General features: G+C 44.2%; 1 protein-coding gene across 3 annotated transcripts; it reads left to right on the forward strand.

Moving 5' to 3' along the window:
* Positions 1–1258: 1258 nt before the first annotated feature.
* LOC115397902 (rabphilin-3A-like) lies at positions 1259–20570 on the forward strand. Of its 3 annotated transcripts, none has more exons than XM_030104434.1 (19): positions 1259–1410; positions 12079–12168; positions 12293–12304; positions 12852–12977; positions 13117–13246; positions 13407–13490; positions 13580–13748; positions 14185–14229; positions 15415–15597; positions 15722–15904; positions 17385–17464; positions 17609–17683; positions 17910–18019; positions 18114–18240; positions 18317–18373; positions 18502–18656; positions 18738–18819; positions 18936–19032; positions 19130–20570. In XM_030104434.1, exons 2-19 carry the CDS (start codon positions 12095–12097, stop codon positions 19258–19260), a joined length of 1920 nt encoding a protein of 639 aa, XP_029960294.1. In that variant the 5' UTR covers positions 1259–1410; positions 12079–12094; the 3' UTR covers positions 19261–20570. The 3 variants fall into 3 exon arrangements, with proteins under 3 accessions (XP_029960294.1, XP_029960296.1, XP_029960295.1); XM_030104435.1 differs by lacking the exon at positions 1259–1410 and adding an exon at positions 10035–10075; XM_030104436.1 differs by lacking the exon at positions 14185–14229.
* The last annotated feature ends 1030 nt before the right edge of the window (positions 20571–21600 follow it).

The raw sequence follows: 21600 nt of genomic DNA on the forward strand, positions 1-21600 counted from the left end.
ATCCATATTTTTCTATTAAATTAGCTGCATTTTATGAGTATATCTATAAGCGCTTGTCACAAAACCATTAATATGCATAAAAAAAGCTTGAACGAGGATAATTAATAATATGTCAGTCTGTTTTGGGGGTTTGCCAACGAATGAATGGAACACATCCTTCGAAGTAACTGTACAAGATGCTTTCAAAGAGTTCAAAAGGACTGAGTTTATTGTGACTATCGTCAGCTGTATTGTGTTTTTTAAGGAGCATGCAAAAAAAAAACCTTCGAAGTTAGTGTTCAAAGAACAAAAGTTAAAAACGAAACATTAACCTAACTAGCTTGCGCCAGTGTTTATTCGTGTGACGGTGTAGTAAATACACACCATAACAGCGAACCGCTGGGTAATTAATACAGTAAATAAAGTTTATTTAGTCAGTGAGAGTAAATTTACATGTTTGCGATGACTGCGCACAAGATACAAGTACTTCATAAGGCCAATAATGCGCCACATTCAGTCTTGGGTGTAATTCACACAGGATCCAGTAGATGGCGCAGTGTCTCCACAGACATCCAGGATGCAATTTGAGAGGCTTTTAATTGGTGATTAAATTGTTCAGGACGGAAATTTTAATTAACAGTAATTTGTCAAGAAGACAAAAGTTCCACAGACAAGGTGAGTGTTTTTCAAGCTTCCAGGATTTTTGTCTCTCCAGAAGCAGATTCAAAAACGAGGAATTTGACTCCTTTCAATGCGCTCTCTTCACTGAATAACAAAAATAGCATGAAAGATAGAAGAAGAAAAAAACCTGAGACAGTTTAGACAGGAGTAGCACAACCCGAATGATGCATTTTAAAGCTCGGTATTTCAAAGACTCCATGGCATGACGTTATAAAACTCTTATTTGAATGAAAGAGATTAAAAATTATGAGAAATTGAATCTTTAACCAAGTGAACTTTGACCAATCGTCTGCATTAAAGGGGGAACAAAAAAAATTAATAAATCACTGCAGATAATAATGTAAAAAATGGCTGTGGCTGCCTGAATGACGAGACGAATTTAGACACTAATGTTCGTGGAGCAATCGGATCAGGTGATGACTGCCTACTCCAGCATCAGTGCTCCCACTTCACATCCAGGGGTTTCCTTCCCAGGGTACCAAGGGCTTTCCATCGTTCCACGCAGGATAGGAGGCGAGTTCCCCCACGCATTGTGGGCAATCCGCTGCGCTTCCAGCAACACTGCTGCTCCAGGCCAAAGAAAAAGAGAGAGAAAAAAAAAGGTTTTGGTGACAGGCACCACCATGCGCAATGACTAAGTCAGTGGTTGGATGATCGGAGCGCTGCACAGACATTCAGTCCGCATCATTCCCTGACAGCTCCCAGAGAGAGAGGAGGAGGAGAGGAACGGAGGCAGGGCTGGATCTTCAGGTAAGCTGGACCTTCTCTTTCGAAGGATTTTCTCCAACATTACATCTTCACTCCGAAATCACGGCCGGGCTTTTGGCCACTGGCTCAGTGGCGCGTTATGGTTCCTCATTTACAAGTTGAATGGATGCAGCATTTCATTCAGAAGAGAGAGGACCTGGAAATAAGCGTGTGTTACTGCCTGGATTTATTCAGCCTGATACACCAAATTTAATCGTTTTGATGAGGTATTACTTACTGAGGAAAGATTGCTGAATGTGTGCAGGATACTCAATATCTATAAGAATGTTACTATTGAACCTAAGTGAGGAACCAATTATATAAATGACCTATGATTTATTTCTTTGTTTCAGGAAAAAAAAAAAGATCATTATGCAGAAAATGATCCATTTGTTGTGTTGAACATCATCTTTTTATTGAGACCAATTTATTACAGCATGCTTTAGCTGTGTTATGATCACAGACCAAGTTTATTCATGAATGGCTGATAAATATAACTGCTGGTGTAGCTCAGTGGGTTACAGCTGAATCCCTGCTTCAAGCCAGAACTGTGGCTCTCTGCACTCATTTTTTTTTTTTTTTTTTTTTTTACTGGAGTGCTTTCCTGTTGCAGCTCTGATCTCAGAAAACAGACCCGGTAAGTCATGTGGGAGACTGTGTGGTTGCAGTCCCTGGGCGTTGCTGCAGGATTTTCAGGAGTGCACGCTGGTGCTCGATGTGCCTGCGGACCAGGAGGGAAAACATTAGTGATGCCACGAAATGCTGATGTGGGCAGGGCGGCTCTCAACTCCAGCTGTGCGGCCGGACAGGTGATTCAGCTGCTTGCTTGTTGTGTTATCATATCTTGCACACTTCGTGGTTGGGGTGGGGGGGGGTCAGAGGGTTTAAGTGTGCGTGTGCCGGAAATAGAGTCATTGAATCAAAGCGGTCCGTTGCTTCCAGTGGTGGTATGGAAAGAAGACAGAGAAAAGAAGCTGCCTCCCAGTTCCACCATCTCCAACTCCTCCTACAGACCTGAAGCATGGGGATTAAATGGGGGAGGGGAGAAAAGACTGAATGAACAGTCTGAGAGAGATATCTGCAGCTGCCTCCTCTCACATGAGCAACCACAGTAGTGATTGGACGACACCCATATGCTGGTGCCCCTCTGGCGATATTTTCTCTCTCTGCCAGCCTGTCATTGTGTTGTGTTGACAAGAGAAATTGAATTAGGGAGGAGAGTGGCAAAAGAAAAGTGTGGAAGTGAGATTTGTTATTTCTGTCCACATAAGAAGAGAAAATGAGTGCGCTCGGAAACACGGGTGTTTAGGGAAAAGGTGAAGAAAGATGGAGGGATGGAGTAAGAGCTTCGCACACCAGCTGCATTATTTAAAGCTGAAGGATACAAGGCAACTGTACCCATAATCCCGTGTCTTCATCTTGTATTCCTCGCTAAGCATCTTGTGTTTTATGCGAGTTGCAGCAGAGACCTGTGCTGCATGTGCTTAGCTTTGAAATTTGGCACAGGTATAGTGAGTCTACTACAAACACACACACACACACACACACACACACATCCACTCGCACACTCACGCATACACAGCGTTTAATCACTCTGATTCCCGTCTTCTGATCTTGCTGTTACCATGGCCACAGTTGGTAAAGGTGCATGACTCTATGTTCTTGTGTCCTTTTCACAATCCCTGTGCAGAGCTTCAGACCTAAACCATTTGCTGTGATCTATATTTGGAGGGTTTTTTTTTTTTTGTGTCCTGTAGTAAAACAGTTTTCACTTTGTTTGACGACGCACACTGTTCCGCTGTTTCAGGTCAAGCTTCTGAAGGGAGTGGCTTCATCCTCGAATTCTCATCAGTGCGGTGGATGAGAATCGATCGGGTAGCCTCGCTGAAACTGATGATTAGATCTGCCTAAACGGTGTGGCATATTGGAAAAGACAGAGGTAATTAATGTGGCCTTTCCTCAAAGTTCCCCCGGGAGAGCGAAGAGTTAAACATCTAAAGAATTGGGCTGTGCTTGAATCTGCAAACACCATCTTGTCTCGGTGCAACTCTTTTCGGCCACCCACTGCGATTTTCTTACCTCCTGCAGTCATATTTGGCCGATTTTAATCACCTCTGTGCTGTGCATCTGTTGTCACTGCAGTTGTGGTTTTGTCCCACCGGTTGAGGCAACGTAAACACGGTTTGCATTTTAAGACACATGGCGACGCTTTCCAACTGGGGTCGCTTATTTTTTTAGTGTTGCAGTGTTTCAGAACAGTTTGCCAACAGAGATCGGTTTGAAAGCACCCGGGGGTGTTGTACCTGCTAGATTGCCGGAGACACCAGAGGGAGGGTCAAATATCCTGCAGCTGAACTGTGCCAGATCCACAGAGCAGTCCAAGAAATAGACAAAGTCATGTTTATCTGACTGAAGGATTTGTTTCTTGTTGGATTTATCCAAGCAGATCACCGGTCTTGGGTTACTGAATGGAGTCTTTACAAAAAAAAACTTTATTGCACTAATTTAATGCCCCTGTCTGGGGGTACTTGCTTCTACCAGATAAGATGAGAGGAAATTGAAAGAGCATGACTGGTCAATGCATCAGCAGCCAGTTCCCAAAGTCCCACCTCTTGCCTCCGGGGCATAGACTGATGAATCACCATCAGCCCAGCAAATTTCAGACTCACTGCAGGCTCTTGTTAGAGTGCAGTTAATTGAGTGCTCTGCGTCCGAAAGCTGTTTACCGACTTAGACTCGCACAAAAGAAGTCTATGAATTACGCTGAAAAGTCTGACGAAATGTGGGTCAGCGGAGATTTTCTACTGAACTTGGAGATAATTACAAAGAGACAGACTGGACAAGTCCAGCGTGCACTGCTGTGTTTATTTAAGAATGAACACAACGCTACTCGTTGCGTTTAGGTCTGCTGGACGGGACCGACACGGATAGCGGGGTCACAGCACGGCGGCTTGTTGGGCGCTGAGAAGTCTTTCCTGTTTATTCTCCAGCGACGCGGGGCCTGGAGCCGTGCCTGCCTCGAGGATGTAGCCGTGTGTATTGAGAACGTCACAGCGCTCTCACATTCGAGAGGTGGAGAGCCCTCGCAGATGGTCCCGCAGATGGTGCCCGTCAATGCCATTGTCTGAGTGAAAACATGGATAATTTGTCAACCTAAAAGACTAACATCCACACGGTTACCCAAAACACAGATCGTCAGTCTGTCGGACCCTCTGTGACAGTTTTTTTTTTTTCCCCATCCTTCACTGCTGTTCTGTATATAGCGTTTTATAGAGGTCGGTACACGAAGTGTGCACTAATGCTCTAAAGATGGGACTTACACGGAGCAAAAGGCAACGGGGGTGGGAGTTGTAAATAATTAAGAAATGCTGAGTGATGTGTTCGTCCTGCAGCGGAGGGCTCGGTGGTGCAGTGCTTTACAGCCTTGCCTGGGCCTCGCTGTGTTGCTATGTTGGCATCTCGCAGTCCTCTACGGGGGATGGACGGATGGAGTTGTGCCATGCAACTGGCAGTGGGTGGCTACCTCGTGCTTTTCGGTGCTTCCTACCCTGTCGCCCCGCTTGCCCTGAGTGACTAACGCGAGAGCATTAGATATCAGGAACTGAGTCCTGCAAAGAGACTTTTGCTGGACAGCAGGAAGTGAGATTGTCTCTGCAACGAGGACATGTTTATATATTCAATGTCTTGGAATCTATCATCATTTTAAAGCAACACAAAGGGTTAATAAACTTGTAGAGAATATATTTTCCCTCCGATGTAGATATTAATCAGTCAACCTGATTGAGAACGTCAGCATACCAAATTTCATGACCATTCATCCAATAGCTGCCAAGACACTTGACTGAAAACCACAGATGTGAACCTCTCGGGCGCTCAGGAGGAAAAGTCAGGGCCCAACTAAAGATGTTAGGATCGATTGCGAACACTGATTGTCTGTAAGAAATTGTGACAACCCTCTGGGACGATGTTGATGAATGTATATTTATAGCCAGGGTCTGATAATGGTTATTGAGATATTTTGTTCTCCAGATAAAGAAGATGGACAGGATAAATGTTTTTCTCTGAAGTTGGCAGTACATTTACCGCGATGGAGAAGGAAACTGTCAGGGATTCGTGAACATATGGCTCTTTCTTTTCAGTTCAGGGTTGAAAGTCTCCATTAGTTTTCATGCATACGTTTCGCCTTCATGGTACTTTCTTTGGTCTAAATACGAGGAGTTTCGTGCCATTTATAACCTTTTCAGTAGAGCACATCCCAGTCACTCGTGGAATACTGCCGGTGTTGATAACAGTCAGCTATGCGGTGGTGGTGCTGCCGATAAGTCAGGATATTTTTCTGTCTCAGTTCTTGAATTTGGACCAACCGTTCGCTCGAGTGTCACCACAGACTGCGACGCTCCAGCATTCAGCCTACGCTGAAGTCGCTAATGTTTTCAAATTCACTGTAGGTCTGAGGGTGACTCATGAATGCAGGTATTACCGTAGTTTTCTTTAAAGTTTGACCATCATCAGAATGTATTTATTTTTTTAAAATGTTGACTCTTCAAATATACATTTTAGCATAATGTAAACAGCTTCCGCAACCATACATCTCTAAATTTCAGATTTCAGTGTTTCCTGGATTCATTTAATGTAAGATGTTTTTAAAGAAGAGAATAGCCATAATAAAAAAAAAAAGAAAAGAAGACATGATGCTCTCGAGCACCACATGACTTGAGTTGAAACTGTAGATCAGCCAAGACTCTGCTGTCTGAGGATCTCAGGCTGCGTTCTGTTTCATAATACATAAAGCAATCTGAGTGCCAGGCCAAATGGCAGAGGGAGAAGAATTAGCATGGAATAAAATATGTTGTCTTCCTTCTCCTCTCAAACCAGGGTTTTTTTTTTTTTGTTTTTTCAGTTTTTACAATTATTGCATTTTTTTGTTTTGTTTTTATTTTATGGCTTTTTAAATTGTTCATGTAGTTGAAACAAAGAGCAACACGGCACATGCAAATTATCTATTTTGCCCAATGACTGTAATAATTGGTTACACTTCCCTTCAGTCTCACAATCTAGAGGGGATCTGCAAGGTCTAAATTCAAAACAGATGTCAGTGGCAAGCTCATTTCTTGCAGCGCTGTGAAAATGGGTGTTGGTTGCTTGGTTAATGGATTCTTAATGGGAAAAACATAGAGTTATTACTGGTTATGAAACATTAATGTTCACAGAAACCTGACAGGGCGTATATTGTTTCACCAGGAGTTATTAGGTCACTGGCAGTCTTGAGATTGTCGTGTTGACGTGAACATCAACTCTGTCATCTACTTAGTATCAGCGTTTTGGAAAATGGTTTGGAAGAAAGTGCTGATCTGAGCCCACGGGGACTTGGCGCTGGTCAGTTATGATGGCTCTTGGCAAAAGGTTTCATGGGAGCTCAAGCAGAGCTTCAAGGCGATCACTATTATTTGTGCGGAAGTACATATTGGTGCCAACACAACAACAGGGGCTTTATGAAAGATAAAATAAGGTAAAAAGCAATTGTGGAGCCTTACATTGATCTCTGATTCTCATTAACCTATTTTGAAAATGTCCTTCATGGAGCATGGCTTGGGAATTGTTGCCCTGGAATTCATGTGCAGTACCGCATAGTGTTTTAGTTTCATTGTATTCAATACATTTTTCAAGTAGGACACCAAGCAGGGTGCGGGGGGTAGAAAGAAAAATGGAACAGCTCCTTTTAAACCAGTGGACAAAGATTCTGATCCGTACAAACACGGATTACATGTTTCTCTTTGATTTTGAGCCCAATTTCTTTCATCAAATCTTCAACACCAATATATTTTTTTTTTGTTCAAGTATAATTACATTGGAATTTGATAGCAGACAGAAATGTACAGTAACATTGGCTGTAATCATCAGAAGCAAATGTACAGCATAGAAAGTTTTTAATTGGAGGTTAAAGGTTCACTGGGGTGTATATTGCAACAAACTAAAGATATCGTCATGATATGCATTTTTTTCATGCACTGTCCTGTTTTGTGCTGTGACAAAGTCAATATATAGCAATAATTCATTCAACTCTTATGCTGCTTTATGCTACCCTTGGCTGTTCAGTGACTGATTGCAGTTCACTGTGGGTGAAGTCGGAGTAAACCCTGGACAGGTCGGCAATCCGTCACAGGGCAAAACAGACACAACCAACAAACCAATGCATCAAGCTTTGAAATAAAAATGAACCTTCCTTTTGACTGTAGAAAGTTTCCTGCTATACTTTGTTTTGAAATGTGCAAATCTAATTTTGACACCTGCAGGATCTCCGACACCCTCCCTGAGTTCCTGGGAACCACCCCTCTTTACTCACCTCTCAATATTTGTTCCACTCCGTTTTGCTTCTGCTTGCCAGTTTTATATGTGTGTGTGTGTGTGTGTGTGTGTTTTACAGCATTGGATGTACCAGTACTGTGTAGTTAGGAGACGGTGTCTAAAAGATAGGAGGTGGAGTGAAGGGGAAGAGATAACGCTGCAGAGATTTTCATGAGGAGCGAGCAGGATTAAAACTGGACACAGCAGAGATACTGCCAAGATTGAGCAGCTAAGAAGATAAAAGCAGAGAGGTCAGTTTGAGATGGTTTGGACATGAGAGATAGTGGATACATTGGAAGAAGGATGTTTAAGATGAATCTGCAGGGCAGGAGGAGAAGAGGAGAACCTGGGAGAACAGTCACGGAAACGGTTCATGTTCGAGTAGAGACGGGTGAGATGGAGGCAGATCTGAACAGAGCAGCTGAAAGATTAAGCAGAAGAACTATTTTCATTATCTTCCTTTTCTTTTTTTTTTAAAATAGACCTGGTTCATGGTGGAAACTTCCTCTAATGAATGGACTGTCTGAGGTAGAATGTATCATCACCCATTTCTCCATTGGTCAAGACACCAAACCCCTAATAGCCCCCAATAGCTCCTGATGAGCATTTTCCATGGCACCTGCCTCTGGTGATGTGTGTGTGTGTGAATGTCTTCATGTAGAAACATCAGAGTCGAGCCTTGCCTTTTCACCTGGGTGTTTTGTCGTCGCTGCTTTTGCTGATCTTGGCACAAGTGAGATGACTTCCCCCTATCGCCATTCCTCTCTCAGCTCGATGGCGTATCTTTAATGGCGCATGCCGTATCAATCCATCAATGCCCCGCTGCCTCGCTGTCACTCCTCCGCCTGCCGTCTTGCACTTCTTGCTACTACAAGCGAGTACCTAAATCCTGGGAAAATACATCAAGCTGTCACCGTACCCAGGTGCTTTCCCCCAGTCTGTCTCTTTTCCAGTCGTATGTTCTGCAGTAATGAGTCACACACCTGCTGTTGAAAAACCATATACCAACATTAATCTGAGAAGACTCAAAGCTAAGGTACTCTCACGCAGCCTTCACTTCAGGTATCCAAGGAGAATGGACGGCCGTGTTTCTAAAAATGGATGAGGACTGCGTTGGGTGTGCTCTGGGAGTTGTGTATCCATAAACCCCAGAGGACGCACAGATGCGTATTTGTAGGCCTCGAGGAGGAGACGCAGGTTTCTAAATCGGTCCTCTCCACCCCCATATGGAATCCTGTGAAGAAGCAGATCCCGCTGCGTGGATGCCTCGTGGTGATGAGGCAGATGACTGCTGTGGGTCCCTCGTCTCCTCCTCGTATTTCCTTTTGTCATCTCACACATAAACTGCTACGAGCTACGCGTGGCGTGTTTGTGGACGCCGGTGTGTGTTGTGATTTGCCAGAGATCACTTCACAAACCACCGCTTCTGAAAACATCGTCACAGGAACTTCACAGCACTGGAGACGATGTAAATGAATCACCAAGCTCCACACAGGAGAATATCTTCTCCTCCCCAGACAAAAATCCACCACCTGACTGACTCATCTTTTGGGAGAGGAACGTACTTACAAGACAGTTACACCAACTGAGAGTCACAAATGACGCAGAATTGTTGCAATTATAACTTTAGCAGCATGGAGGGGGGTGTTTGAGGGTCTCATTGACGTCAGACCAGCCGAATAACAAGGCTCAGTGTGACATTTTGGGAAGGTTACGCCGGTTTGATTGGGAAATTTTTTTCAAACGTACATTAGGAGAGCTGGAAATTCTCCCTGAATGCAGTGGTTAAAACCACTCTCCGAAGCATTACAGCCCATAGCTCTTTACGAGACAGTTGTGCATGTGATCCTCCAGACGATCTCCTGAATGCTAATTGGATTGTCACCTCGGCAGAAGAGTCCACTTCTGTGATGCGGTAACGTCTATTCCCAGCAGAGGCAGTGATTACCCTGACCGAGCCCGAGCGCCACCGCCCATCTGTCTCTCTCCCTCCACCTGTCCAAGACGATAACGTGAGACAAAAGTGTGATAATTCGTCGAGGTAAAGGGAGGAGGGCCGTGCCTGAGAGCCGAGGTGGATATAGCATGTACTGTACAGTCACAGTATTGTCTGATCTGTCAGACTGCTGCTGAAAAAGTGGAAAAAAAAAGACAAATGCTCCCAGAAGACTGTGTTGCTACTGTCGACTGGCTGCAGCAGCAGCGGCAGCAGCATCAGAGGGAGTAGCCCACACCCAGAGTGTCTATTGATAGCACGGCGAATTTGTTGTTTTTCTGTGAATCCCGCAGGCAGGCAGACAGACAGCAGATTAGACTTCAAAAGGTATGTAGCCTGACGTTACGCAGCATAATGTGAGCATCTGAATGAGGGAGACTGTGACGCACCCCTTCCTTTTGTTCCCACTTTCACTTTCCCTAAGCCTCCACACCGCCTGGTTTTATTGCTGTGAAAAGCTAAACACAAGTGAAACGTATTGATTTTTTTCTTTCATCATTATCATCAGCCGTTCCTCACTTTATCTCTCTCTCTCTCTCTCTCTCTCTCTCTCTCTCTCTCTCTCTCTCTCTCTCTTGCTATTACTGTATCTGCACTCCTTCCCCATCCTGCACCATCACAAGTGTTAGTATTCAAAGCTCAAGAGAGGCTTTTAGTCCCTCTTGTTGCTTCTGTTTGGAGCCTGCTCATCTTTCCTGACTGCTGGAGCTTCCCCTCAGGACATACAGTGGCCTGTGGCTGCAGCCTCGCTCTCGGTACTGTCTGGCAGAGACTTGAAACAGCCCTGACTCGGTTACACTGGGGTGCGTGTGCACACAGAAACACACACTCCAACTCACACACGGGCACGCGGAGACTTTCCCATCTGCAATTGCCTCAGTGATTTCCGTTGACATCTTTGTAAATATGAGCTTCAATTACACTGCCAGTGAGTGTATTGTATGGATCGGGTACTCACTGTTTTTCCCTGTCATTGTTAGCGCTTTCTCTCCGCCTGTCTCGTCTCATTGTTTTGCACCATGTGCACAAACGGCCACGGAGCTTCATCTCCTGTCACTTCTCTAAAAAAAAAAACAAAAAAAAAAAAAACGCTGTGATGACACAGCCATCCTCAGACTCCCCCTCAAAAACAGCCGGTCCTTCCCGGCTCGTAAACACCTCAGTTTGAGCATCACCGTATGGAGCAGCAACACCCTCCCTCAGCTCCGCGCTTGCTTCCACAGGCGACCCGAAACTAAAAAAGACTAACATACCTTGGTATCTGGAAACAGACGGAAACATTCGACTGATGCGCCATGAGCAATCAGAAATGTTGGAGACAGACTCTTAGTCACCGTCACTGTATCGCAGCAGAATTGAGCCACTCCTGCTGTATGTAACCATCTGTTTCTTTGATAAGCGTAGACGCACGAACTGGAAGCGATTCTCGCAGTTTCACTTACAGCTGTTCAATTAATTGACCGTGCCACCCCCAATTTGCATAGCCTTATCTCCTCAGCCACGCAAATTGAAGGCGCATAAAAATTCAAAAAAACAACCCAGACCACCCCCTCCTCCAGCAGCTTTTTACGCTGGTTAGTAATGCGCGGGAAGGCTCGCCTTGTCGTAAGCTTTGCTCTTTTAGCTGGATGCAAACACAGCAACACAACGTCTGTTGGAATAGCTGCAGTCAACACTGGTTCTGCATTATGTCTCCGATATATATTCCTGCAAATATTTGCTCCACTGTGGAAAGAATTTGTTGAATCCGGTTTGGTAACAGAAGAAGGTGATTCCCATCTTGCAAATTTGTCACCAGGACTGGACACATGTGCCCGCTGATAAAATGTTGTGTCTCTTCAACTGCACAGGAAATAGATGAAATAAAAAAAAAAAAAAAAGATTGTGAATTAACATTTTACTGTGATTTTCATTGATTCTCTTCATGGTTTGGCTTTGTTTGTCATAAGTCCTCTCATCTTGCTTCATGTCCAGTCTTCCCCTTCGAGCACAAACTATGTTTTTCTATTTTTGATTCTAATCTGTTTCAGAGTATGTCGAGTATTTGTCAGTCTGATAGTTTGAGACAGTGTTCCTGGTTACTCTCCAGTCTTCAAGACACTCTCCTGGCTCAAATTTGGTCTTTTTTTGATGAGGGAGCAACATTAGCTGGCAAACTAATCCCTGCTGCCCAAGCATAACACAGAGCGAAGGGTAGGGGCCAATTAAGTGAGTGGGCTCAAAATTAAAACTTTAAAAGATGCCCAGCCTCTTTTTTCAGTTAAATCTTTTCTGGACTGATGCATGCTGAATCAGTGTCTGTCTTCTTTTCTGTGTCCGTCCACCTGCAGACTGCAATAGTGCGGCATGACCGACACGGTGATGAGCAGCAGCTCGGGTCGCTGGGTGTCCAATGACAGGCAGAGTAGCATGCATGCCAGGTAAGCCTGATTATCAGTGCACTGTCGTTTTTTTCTTTGATGTTTGTTTCTGTGTGGATTTTAATTGACAGCCTCTGTGCTTAACCGTGCTCACCTTTGTTCCACCTGCATCTCTGTGACGCAGCGGCAAAGAACAGTAAGTAAAAAATAAACTCCTCGCTTATCAATGTCCTTTGTTTTGTCCACAGAGTTGTAACTGGATCAAAAACAATGTGTTGAATGGGTTTACTGCGTGCACTAAACGTAAAGATTTTGTGCAGGCATGAGTGTGTGTTTGGGTGTGTGGTCTGGTATTTCTTACTCTGTAGTATCTTCTATATCCAAATTGCTGAAGCTTACACTTATTTAAGGATTAAATTCTAGTTTTTGAGGTAAGGATACAATTGAATTGGCCTTTTATAGAGCACTCGTGAAGTACGTACATCAGAACCTTTCCAAAAAAAGGATTTTCCACCATTTTTCAAGCATATTTTAGGACTTCGCTTCACTTTTTCACTTCTGTGACTCTAATAATCATCCCCACATTCCATTTATATTCATTATTTCCTTGTATTTCAATTTTTTAAGTTGACCAAAATAGCAATATGTCATTCAGCAAGCCTGCGTATGTGTGTCTAAACTTATCGGACTTGTGTAAACCTCACGCGATGTAATCTCAGTGGCTGAATATGTTTGGCTGATAGGGGAAACTGGACCATGCAGGCAGGCCCTGGTCCTGGTCCAGATCTGACAGATGAAGAGAAGGAGATTATAAACAATGTGATCGCCCGGGCTGAGAAAATGGAGGCCATGGAGCAGGAAAGAATCGGGTGAGCGTTTGCAAGGCGTCCGCCGGTCTCACTGTTAGACGTAATCCACACCTGTTGAGACTGATGAAATGCAGACTGAAGGACCTGGGATAACGAACGGTGACATTCTGAAGCAGGCTCTCACTCTGTGCTGCCGCAGGCGCTTGATAAACCGCCTGGACGACATGAAGAAGACGGTGTGTGGGGATGGAGTGTCTCGCTGTTTACTGTGTGGGGAGCAGCTGGGATCACCGGGGGTCAGCTCAGTGGTGTGTGAGGACTGCAAAAAGGTAGGAAATGAGTCAGCGAAAAGTTACCAACAGGCCCCCGTTTGACTGCAATTCACTCAGAGGTTGAGAAGACACTGAAGGTTATTGTCTCTTGAGTTGTAACAGCGCTGCGAAGGCCGGCCAGCAAAAAAAAAATCTTCTTTTTCTTCCTTTTGTGTAGCACATGTGCACCAAGTGCGGCACTCAGTGTGGCAGCCGGCCACGCGCCGTGTGGCTGTGTAAGATCTGCAGAGAACAGCGAGAGGTGAGAACTTTACACAAAAAGAACTCACGCACATTCAAAAAAACTACGGGAAAGCCTGTAACAGTAGATGTTTGTTGTCGTTGTTTTAGGTATGGAAGAGGTCTGGTGCCTGGTTCTTCAAAGGTTTTCCGAAGCATTTCCTGCCGTCACCCATGCCGTTATCCAAAGCAAAAGAAACAGGAGCCCAGGAGGGAGCGGAGGCTCAGAGGCCAGCAGCTTCTGAGCCCCGGAAGACAGTTTCCCAACCAAAACCAGCAGGTACACAGTCAAGATCAGTCACTGTGACTTCAGCTGGGCGTTTCAAGGATTACTTTATTATTGTATTGCTTAATGATTAGAAAATTAATTTAAAATAACTGCTGAAGATCTAAAACTACTTACATTTTTTTCTCTCATTAAAGTTAGTTTTTTTCAATTAATCATCTGTGGAATCGACTTTCATAAATGTCATTTTGTGCTTCTTTTAGCTGTTCCATAATATTATACAGAACATCTTTTCCAAACATTTGGATATGACAAAAAAAAAAACTTTGCTTTGAGAAAAAAAAAAGATATTTTGTGATGGAACCAGTCATCTTAACAATATTAAATAAGGAAACAATCAACAAATAAGTCCATTTGCCCTCATTTTGATCTTTTACTGACCTGCCGGAGAGCCTTCACAAACGGTCCGTGTACATTATGTCTCTCTTAGATGAGAATGAGACTCAGGCTCCTGCGTCTGAGCAGCAAACTTCAGGCAAGTTTTTTTTTTTTTTTCATCTTTTCAAAAAAATAAGATCTGCCGATACACCTGAACTGCCTGTGAGACTCAGCAGTACTGCCTGTTGTTCTTCAGAGCAACAATAAAAGACGTTATGTTAACATTTTTTTTGTCTGCAAATAAACAAAATCAACATCTGTGCATGTTTTTTTTTTAATTTAGAATGCTTTCAAAAGTGGATAAAACCACTTTTGCACATTAAAAAAGCATCTAAGCTTGAAACATCTGGGTGGACATCTGAAGCGCTTTGTTGCTAAGAATAATGCTGTTATTTTAACGCTGTGCCTTGAATGCAAATCACCTTCTCGAAGAATTTTTTGTCCCTTTCTTGAACAGATGCACTTTATGTAGCGCTTCCAGGACTGGAACTCTGCATTCTGCATGCAAAGTTGTTACCCATACAGTAACTCCTTGCTCACACCCTCCTAGTTCAACATCTGCTGAGTCACTGTCAGTTTTCTTGCATTCATGAGTTGAAGCTTTGCGGTGATAAACGAGCAGGCATCTGACAGAAGAAATCTCTTTATAAATAATTTAAGCATTTCTCTCTTTAGTAAGTACAGTTTGGACTGTTTGACTGATTTTTTTTCAAGTTTTCTTTTTGAATTCAGTCCAAATTTAAATATTTCACATAAATACTTCCAGTAGACCAGCATTCCTGATCGGGCGACCCTGCCTCTCCTTGCCCCCCCCCCCCCCCCCCCCCCACCATCGAATCTTTCATCTGCTTCCTAAATTTGTCAGTACCGCCCACTGTTGCAAGGGGGAGAGGGCTGAGGAGCTCAATTAAGCTGTCGGAAGTTGCATGCTGTGACATGGAATGAGCCTCCAGGTGGTGCTGGCATGATGGGTCACAACAGCATCGTCTGACGCTTTCAGCGTGATTACCTGTGCAACGTGGATTACCCATGAGAGAGACGGGCTGCGCTCGCAGGCGAGCTATACGGCCGCTGCATGTACAGTCGTCGGCTGCCACAGCCTGTTGTACTGTATGTAGGTCAATGCCTTTGCAACGAAAAAGCTGCAACATCAAAAGTATCCGGAGAGACTAGGGAGTATTACTGATTCCACTGCAGTAGGAGCCTGAAGTGGTGTGATTATGCTTTTCTCCCTCATGCATAGTGTGCGCCTCTGTGTTTACTGTATTACACTTACTTTCAGGAGCGGAGTCACAGGGCCACGCCGGGTACCCACCTGTAGCCCCTAAACCGGTCCTGCGGATGGCCACGGGCGGGGCTGGGCCTGCAGAGGCGGGGCAGGGCAGCCCAGTGGTGATGAAGAAGATGGTGCCCGTGCAGAGCTCCAGACCTCAGCCCGCTGCATCGGGCGCCATGGCTCAACAGGGTGAGAAACGATCGTTCAAAACTCACAGTAATGTGGCCTCAAGAAACAAAACAGAAGGATCTCTTGTACTGTAAAAACTGTACTTGGCAATAGAACCCTGCTTCTGGTTCTGATTTGGCTGTAGGTCCAGCAGCAGGAGATGGAGGAGCTTATCCTCCTGGTGCAGCTCCTCCAGAGCAGCGAGCGCCTCCTGCGGTAAGGGAGGAGAGGAGGCAACCCGCTGCCTTCAGCGCTCCCGCTGCCCGGCAGCAGCCTCCCCCAGCTGAGGAGGAGGAGGAGGCCAACGACTATGACTCTGATGAAGCCAGTGAGTACACCATCTGCTCACTCCTCTCACAGAATAACGTGGACCATGTATCTGCTTTAATTCCGCGCTGTGTGTCTTTTGACACTCGCGATTCCTTCCTACCCGTTTCAGGTGAACAGCGCCACAACATACCGACACGTCTGTAAATGAGGGAGACATATTTCCCATCAGCACACCATATTGAGCGTAGTTGTTCTTAATTTGGCAACATCTCTGTTCCCCTCAAGGATTCTGAGTCATACAGTATTGAGGCTTAATTTCTGCCTTTTTAACTGGCTTGTTGTAATTCATGTGCAATTCATCCACAAACTGCCTGCTAGTCCCAGCAAACAGCAAGTAACATTCTGGCACCGTCGACTGAGCCGGGTATGAAATGACAAATGATAAGCACCGTTTGTAATCAAAATATGGAAATCAGCGACAGAGGAGGTAATGCAGAGGAAGACATGGATAAGAAAGTCAGCGGCGATGCCTAAGCTGTATAATCTGTTCCTCCTTTAAATGATCCGAATGGTACTGTGCCATTCACAATTAGACCCTGCAGCGTTTTTCGTGTCTCCAAGGAGTTACGCTTTAATCTATTTTATTGAGGTCCATGACGTCGGAACCATGCAAATAATTTGCGATACAACAGGGCTAACAAGTTATAGATTCCCCCTTGCGTTGGACAGAGTCCCAGGTGGAAGGAGGGGAGATGGCAGAAATAGCAGTGGTTTAAATGTGCCTGGTCCCTGTAGACATGGAGACAACGCTGTGGTCCTGTGGTGATGAATGGCTTCCGTCGGCCATCTGCTTGCAACTTTCTCTGTGCTGTTAATCTTGAATGTCCTGACAATAAGTAAAATATGCTGCATTCAGGAGCAAAAAAAAAAAAAAAGGAACATCTCTGCTCATCTTAATATGATAAGTGTGACGTGCCTTACTTTCCTCAGCGTAAGCCTCGCGTGGCTCCAGGCTTTATTGCTTTTATTAAGAGGGACATTTTATCTTTTTTGAGAGGCGAACTGTTCTCTCGAGTTAATAATTGCACATAAGTGTAAGTATTAATTGTGAGAAACGTTTGCAGAGGACATTTGATTAGTCTGGCCTCCTCGATAGTTATGTGAGGCGGTGAAACTACTCCAACGAATATCTGTGTGGGCAGCGTTTCAGTCTCCATCTTTTCCTGCCCAGAACTTGATTTTCTGGACGTCTTCCTTTGAGATTGACTTGTTTATTTGGTTTCTGTGATATTGTATGCCCCCTGCTTTGTAATAACGCTGTCCAGCTGTTGACTTAAGGTAAAAAGAAGCCTGTGAATGGTTTATGATGGCGAAGACTTTCTGCCTCTCCTTTCGGACTTGCTCTCACTTTAATTCACAAGTTGAGTGTTTAATTACAAGAGAGAAATGTCCCTCTATATTTGTACTCTTAATTATTCAAGAGCTGACTTGCTGTCTCCCTGCAGTCTAATGTAATGACTTGTGCGCCTCTCTTGCAGCCACTCTGGGCTCTCTGGAGTTCAGTCTTTTCTACGAGCAGGAAAGCAACAGCCTCCACTGTAGCATCCTCAAAGCAAAGGTAGAGCAGTTCTCCTCATTCTCCCACACAAAAGGACAATTACAATCAAGTGGTTTATGTTAAAAAGTTCCCGAATGGCACTTTAGCTTAATTGCTCTACGCTTTTTTGTGATGTGATGAACGCCATGCCTCGTTGCTCCTCAGGGACTGAAGCCGATGGATTCAAACGGACTGGCGGATCCTTACGTCAAGCTTCATCTGCTGCCGGGGGCTAGTAAGGTGAAAGACATGCCTCTCCTACATTAAGCTTTTACATCTTTTAAAAGATTCATTACCCTAATTTCCTGCTATGCTACAAAAAAAAAAAAAAAAAAAAAAAAAAAAAAAGAAGAGGGCTGCTGATTAATCCTTCCTGTCGGCTCAAGCCTGACATCTTGTGGTTTGAATTTGAAAATCCTAAAAACTGTGATTTCAAGAAAGGGTTTCTCTGCCTTGCATCCAACAGTCAAACAAGCTGCGCACGAAGACTCTGAGAAACACCCGCAACCCTGCGTGGAATGAAACGCTCACCTACCATGGCCTCACCGATGAAGACATGCAGCGGAAGACCCTCAGGTGATTGCCGTCTTCTCCGGATTTACTGTTGTTTTTTGTCTCCTTTGAATTTCCATAGCTTGGTATATTTACCGTGATTATGTGATTTTCACAGACTCTCCGTCTGCGATGAAGACAAGTTTGGGCACAATGAGTTTATTGGGGAAACCCGAGTGGCTCTGAAGAAGCTGAAGATGAATCAGAAGAAAAACTTCAACGTGTGTTTAGAGAGAGTCGTGCCTGTGAGTAAAACCCGGCGAGCCGCGCGTCGTCCCTGCAGCCTCGGTCTCACCTGACCTGCCGTGGTCTCGTTCGCAGACAAAGAGAACCGCCACAGCTGGAGGAGCCAGAGGGATTTCTCTCTACGAGGATGAGGCAATGCTTCTTCTAAGCATGTTTAAACGTGATGGATTCTTCCAGAAGTTCATGTAACTGTCACTATAATTCCAGCTGAACTGCGGTTTTTTTTTTTTTTCTCCCGTCTTTTCTCCTGTGTGTCTCAGTCAGTGAAAGACGGAGCGGAGGTAGAAGAGCGCGGTCGGATTCTGATCTCCCTCATGTACAACACCCAGCAGAACCGGCTCATCGTCGGCGTCGTCCGCTGCGTTCACCTGGCTGCCATGGACGCTAACGGCTACTCCGACCCATATGTCAAAATGTAGGTTGGAGGAAACATCAGACTGTCCGGCTATAAGAGCTGGAAGTTACACTCATAGCTGTATAAATGCACAATTTACAGATGTCTGAAGCCTGACATGGGGAAGAAGGGCAAGTGCAAAACTCAGATCAAGAAGAGGACTCTGAATCCAGAGTTTAATGAGGTTTGTAGAAGTTCAGCTGTCTTCACAGAGTCTGCATCGCAGGAATTTGACATAAATGGAAATTGCCTTAAGAGATATTGAATTGTTGACACTGGAATCTTTCGATTCAATTTCAGGAATTTGCCTACGACATCAAACACAGCGAGCTGGCCAAGAAGTCGTTAGATATCTCAGTGTGGGATTACGACATTGGGAAGTCCAACGACTACATAGGCAAGTGTTTGATCGGCGTCGGCGCCTTGATGCAATGAGAAATGTGATTCCCACCTGCTCGCCAGCTGTGACTCACGCCTCGCCTCGCTCCCAACAGGTGGGTGTCAGCTGGGCATCACAGCCAAAGGAGAGAGGCTGAAACACTGGTACGAGTGTTTGAAGAACAAGGACAAGAAGATCGAGCGCTGGCACACTTTGTTGAATGAGAATCACGTCGCGAGTGATTAACCACTCCCCCCTCCTCCATGAAGCATGAGTTTGCCTTTCCCCGATCGGTTTGCGTTCATCTCCTCAGGCACTTTTTTCCCCCCTTCATGTTGTCATTTTGATGTATTCTTTCACTACTCGACTAACCGCCACACAGGCATTACTCACACTTGTCCACACTCACGTGGTTTTTTCTCTCTTCTTATTAAAACTTTCTCTGCTCTGTGCTGACACCTCTATATCTGCCTCCGGCGCAAAACATGGCGTGAAGGGATTCGGACTTACGTCGATGCGAGCGAGACGTCCGTCGGCGATGCTGAACATGTTCTTTGCTTAAGAAAGCGAATCGTGACTGGCACTGGCACAGAACAAGAAAAAAAAGCAATATGTTATGGCATTTGATATCAGAATCACTGTTCATGCCTGAAATCCATCAGACCATCAGGGTATCACATTTCCTTTCACGTGGGATTAGATAATGCTGTAGTGTAACACTTGAACTGTATAAGCATGTCAAGCCACAAACATGAGAAAAACTTACAGCCGCATCTTCAAATACTTTAACTGTCGTGAACATATTGTATATTTCCATGAAGAAATGTTTACATATTGATACATTGCTCAGGTTAGGATAGACATCAGATGCTACAGATAATACATAAGTCTGTGGACCATGAGCTAGATGAATATTTATTAAGTTGCTGTTAATTTGTGATATTAAATTATAGCACACCTAGTTTAAGGAGATTTTTGATGTATAATTACTCAAAACTGTGAATTTTAAGTTTGTGGGAAGTATTAACTATGTGTTTAAATAATCTAAGGAAAAAAAGTAAACCATGATGTTTATTTTTCACTTAATTTCTTAGTTGTGATGAGACTTGGCAGGAAAAAAAAAAAAGGAATCTCATCCTGCTACCTCTACTCCTCTGAAGCTTGCGGTTCAATCTGAAACCTCAGAGGTTTTCTACTGCGGTGTTTACACTGAACGCACACAGTCAGGTTTCTCAACAGGTCTCCCGAACAAATTTGGCCGGTCTGTGTAACCTGGAGAGAAGTTGGAACGGTTCGTGTCATAAGTATGTGCAGCTTTACTTGCATGCACTGTGCCGTGACCCTTGTGTGCCTGGGGCAGTCATGGCCCGCTTTTACCCCTGATCTTACTCTTTGCACAAACGCGGGGCCACTCCCCCCCCCCCTGCCACACCCCAATCATTCAAGGCTTTCGTGTGTGTTTGTTCACCAATCACAGCAAACTAAGGAAAGCACACCTTACAAAGTGGAATGACCTCAATTTATACTTCTGTCTGCAAGTAATACCCACGACGAAAGCAAAGGCAGAACAAAATAAAAAAAAAGAAAATCCTATGCATGAAAATGTCTTGTGTTTCAAGATATCTATACTTTGTAAGAAATTAAAGCTATTGTAATTCCATCAATGTTTACACTTCTCTCCATAACATTCCTGGGAATACTTTATATACAAGAGGCCATATTCTGCATGACTATGGTGTAATCTCAATAAAGTGGTTTGTTAGCATCCACAGGACAGACCAATAATCAGCTGAGCACATGATCATGAGAACTTGCATATAACTATATCGGTAGCAGACTTTGAGAATAATCTCATTCTTCAAAAGAGATGTCCTGTACATACAGATCCAAATATCCCCTGTTTTGTTTTCTCTGTAAAGCCACTCCTGCCCCCATGTGGCAGTGATTCAAACACTCACCAGTCCTTCCTTGTGCCACTGCAGCTACAGCGATCATCACCTGATTGCCAAGTGTTGTCTAAAAGTTAAAAAAAACGAGGATTTTCTCTGAGCTACAACCTATAGCTGTCTTCTACTTGATTCTGCCAGTTCAGTGGAATGTTTCTTCTTTATTCTCTGTATTTGTAAATAGATAGTGCATGAAATGGAAAGATGTATGTTTGCAAATAACTTTGCATGTAAAGATTTTGCAGAGAGTTTACACAGATCAATAAAATCTAAAGAAATATGAATGCAGAGTCGTTTTTGTGTAACGATTTGTTACAGTCATGCTTAGACGATTCCAGAAAAGCAATGGAATAAGTGGAAAGACCAATAGCGCATACCAGTGATCAGGTAAACAAAAGCATGGAAACTAAGATTTATTGCTTGGGGTTACATATATAATCGCATTTTATATATTAATGTGCAGCATCGTTGCATGCATGCTCGGTCTAGCTCACCCTGTGCGCCCTTTGCTGTAAATCTGTGCAGACATAATTCATTTGGATCAGATTTGCGTCACTTTGAGAAGAGAGGGTGTCAAATTTCTCCATGTCTGCAGACCAATAGGAAGACCCCCCCCCACCCCGACCTCGAACGGTCTTTC

The sequence above is a fragment of the Salarias fasciatus genome, chromosome 12 (genome assembly GCF_902148845.1).
Source record: "Salarias fasciatus chromosome 12, fSalaFa1.1, whole genome shotgun sequence".
Classification (NCBI taxonomy): domain Eukaryota; kingdom Metazoa; phylum Chordata; class Actinopteri; order Blenniiformes; family Blenniidae; genus Salarias; species Salarias fasciatus.